Source organism: Erpetoichthys calabaricus, chromosome 3 (genome assembly GCF_900747795.2).
Source record: "Erpetoichthys calabaricus chromosome 3, fErpCal1.3, whole genome shotgun sequence".
NCBI lineage: Eukaryota > Metazoa > Chordata > Cladistia > Polypteriformes > Polypteridae > Erpetoichthys > Erpetoichthys calabaricus.
Window position 1 is genome coordinate 256,485,001 of NC_041396.2, and position 6,456 is coordinate 256,491,456.

Sequence of the window (6,456 nt, forward strand, 5' to 3'; positions counted from 1 at the left end):
AATATGTAAACGCTATACATGATAGTTTTGTACCATATGGTACCATCTATATACATACTGTATAATCGACCAAGTCGCCCGACCATGGGGTATGCATGACAGAGTCCCACCCGCCAACTGTAACCCTCCTCCCGCGTCCACCGTCGCTCTCGAGGCATGCACACTGCCTGCTCGTGTGCCCACCCCCCAACTCACCAAACACACCCTGAGTCTCTTTGGTCTGTGCTACAGTCCACATGCACCTCTGAGCCACGTTGACTGTTCATGTTCCTAACATGGCCACCGCTTCACATGTATTTCATGGAAACAACTCTTCTTTCAATGTTATACGAATTCCTGCATCAGGTAACTGTTTCTTTCTATCAGTCAGATATTTCTGGAAAGATGTCATTAACAAAACTGTTGCTCTCAAACTTCGCAACATGGCTGTAACCTTTGTTTGCCAACATTGGGATAACTTCAGCAACGAGCTGTCCGTTGTTCTTAGTCACGGAAGCATAGTCATACAGTCTGCTCAACAATACGCTGACTACATGAATACTTCCAGAGTTTATGGTGGCGAGGCAGAAATTGTGGCGATGTCCCAAATACTTCCAGCTACTATCACCATTCACTTCCGAGAACGTCATTCATTCCCTGAAGAATTTCTTAGCAGTCTTACTCCCACTGGCATGCCTCCGCATAATCTCTAAATTAAAATTGGTTCAGTCGTCATGCTTCTCAGAAACCTCATGCCAGCAAGAAGTCTCTGTAATGGCACAAGACGGACTGTTACCAGCATTCACCGTAATGTACTGGAGCTGCTACCTCACAAACTGTCCTTATTCCCCGGATTTCCCTGACCCCATCAGATTCAAATTTGCCTTTTACTTTTACACGCAGACAATTTCCTGTTAGATTAGCCTTTGCAATGACAACTAATAAGGCACAGGGCCAAACTTTCAAAAAGATATGCCTGTATCTGCCAAACCTAGTTTTCAGTCACGGACAATTGTATGTTGCTCTCTCCAGAGTTCCATCTTTTCATTCACTCACAGTCGTATCCTCAAACCCACCCCATTTGGACAACTGTGTCTTTCAGTAAGTGTTCACCCATCAATAAATAATTATACGGCGTATACTACGCTGCAGGTCGGCTAGTTCAGAATAATCAGTTAAATTACTTGGTAAGTCGCACTGTTTGCATTACACCTTGCATTGATGAGGTTTTTTTTCCCCTCCTTTCTTTTAGTTCAGACTTCAGTAAAAACAGTACATAGGTTTATATCCTTTCATTTCGTAGGTGTTTTGAAAATTGTATTTAGTTAGAAAGCAAAACTTGCTATTTAATGCCTGGCTATGAGGGGAACATATAACTGAAGTGTGCTAGCACTTTGTTTATTTTACGGTCTTTGCTACCATCTAGTAGATAAAGTTAATAAACACATTGTAGATTACTTTTAACAACAATTATCAGTATCAGCTTCTAACTGTAGATGTCAGTTTTTCTCAAAACCCACCTTGAGCGATTCCTCTTGTCACATGTTGTTAAATGAATAGCAGCATCAGGGCTGTTTACAGAAAACTTAATTTTCCAGTAGTAGTTATTCATCGGTCTGTCTTTTAAATATATGAAGCTGTATAAATTTAGTAAATGAAAGCAGTGTTAACTGTGATTTTGTTTAAGCAGTTTGTAACAGGCTAGATTCTTATTTATACTGAGGCAATCACAAAGTGAGATTATTATTTCTTATTCCCACTACTTCAAGAGCATTAATTTGGTCATGGTGCCTCCAAATAGGTGTGATAATTCTATTGATATATTTTGCACTACTAATGATTTATTTATTTTTCTGTTACAGGTCCAGCCTTCCATACCATCTGCTCAGGAGCGTGGTGTCACTGGCTCCTCACGTAGGCAGCAGACATACACCATAGCTCCCCAGACTACATCCCAGGCTCAGTACTGCTTGCAGCAGACACCTCCTCGTAACGCTGCTATCCCACACTTCAGTGCTGCCTCTCATCTGGGGAGTCAAGCTCATCTGTATACATACGCACCCTCCTCTGCAACATTAGCACCACTGCTTGCTGCTCCACAGAGCTCTGCTCACCATACCACTGCCACAGGTTTCACCTCCCATCCGGCCGGGTTGGTACACCAGGTGCCTGTGAGTGTGGGGCACAGCCTCCTTACCACTGCTGCCGTGCCCACTGCCCAGTACCAGCACCAGTTTCCTGCTCAGTCTTACATTAGTACATCACATGCAAATGCTGTATACAGTGGCTACCCTCTCAGCCCCACTAAAATCAATCAGTTCCCGTATTTATAATGCATCTCTCACTTCACAGATACCCTTTTGCTCACAAATGAACTGTTATGTTCCAGCCACATTAGAAGGGCTACTTAAGGTGGTAGGGAGGATGGGGGTGGTATCTATAAAAGGCCTGCTCAGAATAGGTAAGGATGGAAAAGGTGGGCAGTGGGACATCAAAATTTTACCTAAGGATTTTATTTGTTTGTTTTTGCTAAAAGTAATTAGTTTTTTTTTATTATTCTTTTTACTATGTTTTTAAAATTTTAGAAGACAATTTTAGGTGAAAGCCAAAAAAAAATAAAGAAATCATTCCTTCTTTCTTATCCCAGTGACTATTGGAGTGATTCCACTGTTTTGCTAATGCTGTTCACGATCATTCGTCATCATATAACTAACTAACTAGTTCAAAAGCTTTTGTTTTGCAACGTGCTGATAAGGTGGGGTTGGGGGGATTGGGGAATGGTCAATTGGGAAGGCATGCTTTTTTATATAATGTTTACCTCAATAGAAGCAAAAAATGATATTGATGAAGGGTAGCTGTGAAAAAGCCCATCCTTGACACTGAGGCCTGCTTGTATTTACTTCATTTATTTTTATTATTACCACACAAACCATGGGGAACTGCACTTGGTCTGTTGAATTTATAGCTACGAAAGGCAGCTCAGCCTTATCAACCCCCTCGTATAGGTAGGAGGATGAGCCATTAATTTATTTCAGTACAAGTGTCTGTGTGATCATCTACTTCTAATGATTATATTCAGCTTTAAAATAAACATTTAAAAAAAACAATACCTGCTTGGGTGAAGGGTGGTCAAGTGCTTTGGGAGTGTAGTAGGAGATAAATGACCCACTATATGTCAAGTGAGGAAAGCTGAAATGTGAAGAAAGAGTGCATCCATCTAAGTGAAAAGCAAGCTAATCCCATTTTAAGAAGTAACAAAGGGTTTGTCTCTGTATTGTCTTACAAATACAATTTAAAACTTCTTACTTACTCTGTATAAATTAGCAACCAAAGGAAGTGTCATTTGTGTTATTTGGTATCTAAGGTCTAGTAGGTGTTTAATACTGAGGCATGAGAGGTGCTGTTGATTAGAACCTTTTTACTTGCTTTGTCCTGTTTTAGGGATTAACTATCACTGGTGCCAACCCTAAGTACAGGGGTCATAAAGTATACTCTTAATATCAAGTCCGTTTTTTCGCAGCGTGCCCATAAATATCAATTCACCAAATGCTAAATCTACAGCTGCTTGCTGTTTCCTCTTTAAATCCCTGATTAGTCTTTTGTATTATCATTTGAATCCCTTTTTTTTTTCTTTTAATTCAGGAAGGTACACCAGCGTTTGAATAAAATGGCTTATTCTGCATTAAGCTTTATTCTCAAATTCTGGCTTAAGGATTCAAGCTTTACTTTTTATGATCATTTCTGTTCATTTTTCAGCTGACCAATTAAATCCTATAACAGCGTAATCCAATATGTAAGTGAAGTTTACATGTCATGGTGCCAGCACAGATGATGGAGGAGTCCACAGAAATAGAGCTCAAAAGTGAGGCCAGCAGAGAGAGAATTTGTTCTAAGAAACAATGCATTAATGCTATAAATAGTTTAGATTTCATACACTCAAACAGAAATGATTAATGGCTCTGTTATTTGCATTTCAAAACCCACTTTATTGGATCATTTGGAACATCCATCCATCCATTTTCCAACCCGCTGAATCCGAACACAGGGTCACGGGGGTCTGCTGGAGCCAATCCCAGCCAACACAGGGCACAAGGCAGGAACCAATCCCGGGCAGGGTGCCAACCCACCGCAGTCATTTGGAACATTTATATTAATTATTTATTTTATAATTATTGAAGAATGAGATCAAATTTGGAACCAACAACTTCCCGGCTGTACACAATGAAACCCTCACTGTTATCACATTTTTGTGTAGCCTGTTCATCCCAAGTGAAAAATTATTTACATGCTCCTTATTGCCAGCCTGTAGAATAAAATCAGGCTTGGAGGTGCAAACCATTCACAGATGGAAAGCCATCAGCTGGCAGCTAATTTCAGTTCTTGTTTCAAACTCAAAAGAATTTATTGCTTTTTTGTGTTGTTGTGACTTGACAGACTCATCTTGACTGCCTTTTTACGTAAATTTTTGTTGGGTTGTTATGGGCAAGTGGGAACATAACCTGGAGGACGGGACATTGGTTCCCTTTATTTCACTTACTGCATGTTAAATTTATTTTGTAACTAAACACCAGCAGCTGAGGTTGACTTTGAAGCAAATCACATCAAGCTTACAGCTTTGATTCCCCAAAACTGGGCAACATGCTGTGTCTGCTTTTGTAGCAAACAGTGTAGTTGTGGTTGCCACTCGGTCATTTGCCATGAATTGATGGATAATTCAGAGTGTCCTTCCAGATATGTTTGGGTTTCTAGAAGAGAGGCAGTTGGGAAAGGTAACCTTAAAGCAGATTTGCACATCCGTCCATCAGACTAAAGACATGGGAGTAGCGTGCAGTTCCCCATAACAAAGAAAAGCAAATAGGGTGTTCTACCATCCTAGGGCCAGATTTTTCCCATAGTGCCTTACAAAGCGTCATTCTTGTGTAGAGACTGGACATTTCTTCCCAAACTTGTCTAGGTAAAGAAGAGCTGTGGGTGAATCGCACTGCTCCTTGTATTATAATCATTTTTCATTTTACTATGTGTTTTATATATAGTCTGCTATGTTATAAAACAACTTGAAAAAAAAAAAGCTTTTATTAATTTTTCTGTAACTTTTAAAATTCATGGAATGTCCTTCAAATTTGTGTGTTTCTGAGAGGAATTTTGTTTTTAATCTGGTGATTTACGTATCTTAGATATTACACAATAGTTATATGTTTTCACATACACATTGATGTTAAATTGTGATTTTTATTTTTTCAGTCGCCTGGGTTGATTAAAATGACAATTGAAAATAAAGGACAGCAATACTTCTCCCTGATGAAATTTCACACTTTATGTAATTGATTTACTTCTAGAAAAAGGAGGAATGCATGTCACCTGATGTAGAGATTTGATATCATATTGCCTTGTTTTATGTCTATGTGAGGTTGTGTCTTGTTTCATTTTTGTCAATTAAAGAGAAAGCTTACATTTACTAAAGCAGCCAGACTGTAGAAGGCCTTTGTTTTCACAGCCTCAACAGATAAACCAGGCCTCTTGCGAGAAGCCATGGTGCTGCTCCCATGGTGCATGTTCACATCTGGACATATGAGAGGCAGTCTTATTTCCAACCCCTCTGGTTCTCAGTTGCTAGCAAAGTCAATGTAAGGGTAGATTGTGATTTCTGATGGTGTGACTGAAATGTTCATCACAATTCCTGTGATTTGATTCTGTTCATACTTGGCTTTTAGTAACATGAAGCTTTGAATTGCACAGCATCTCTTGGGACCTGTTTTCCTGCTTTTCTTCCCATTGCATTCTTCAGTGTGTGTATGTGAAGTCCCATGAATGTATGATTTCTTTAATATTTTTTCTACACTAATGTAATAATAAACTTTCCTATTTGTTTGTATGTGACCTTTTTTAAACGTAGGCAGCTTTATTTTTTATTTTAGCTTCACAGCTGTATCTTGGGGTGATTGTAAAATTTTACACAAATATATATAGTAATTTAACAAAATACTAACTATGTTAAAAATGGGGTTTGTTTGGAAATGCTCCTTTTTTCTCATTTTATTTTAAGTCTTTGGTTTTACAAAGTAGTGTGTATTATCTGTTTTGTACTTGGATCTTAGAAATTTGGAAGAATTGTCATCAAGTTTCAAATAAAGAAATTACTGGTATCTAGTTAGCCCATGTGTCTTCAATGCTGTCAGGAAACATCTCTGTGCATAGACTGAGAGCCTAATTACCATCTGTAAATGTGGGATTTTATAAGGTAAGACCATTTTTATACTCCACAGCCGATTTTATTACACTCAACTTATACAGATGTTAAGCAGAATTTCTGAAATATCAAAATCCTGATTTTTGCAGAACAGCTTTCTGTCCATTCTCAAACCCACTCAAAGTCCAATTTGGAGTTGTCGGAAGGTGGGTTCTTTCCCAGCAGCACTTGACGCAAAGCAGCAGCTAACAGTATTGTCAATTTGTAGTGCACCAAGTATTCTGTTCAAG

At 38.9% G+C, this 6,456-nt stretch overlaps 1 protein-coding gene across 1 annotated transcript in view; it reads left to right on the top strand.

The window, feature by feature from the left end:
- The window catches only part of LOC114648826 (homeodomain-interacting protein kinase 1-like), an 81,269-nt gene extending 75,147 nt beyond the window's left edge, over positions 1 to 6,122 (top strand). Inside the window, 1 exon segment of the mRNA XM_028798094.2 lies at positions 1,842 to 6,122. Coding sequence (XP_028653927.2) covers positions 1,842 to 2,312 — 471 coding nt within the window. The 3' untranslated portion in view covers positions 2,313 to 6,122.
- The last annotated feature ends 334 nt before the right edge of the window (positions 6,123 to 6,456 follow it).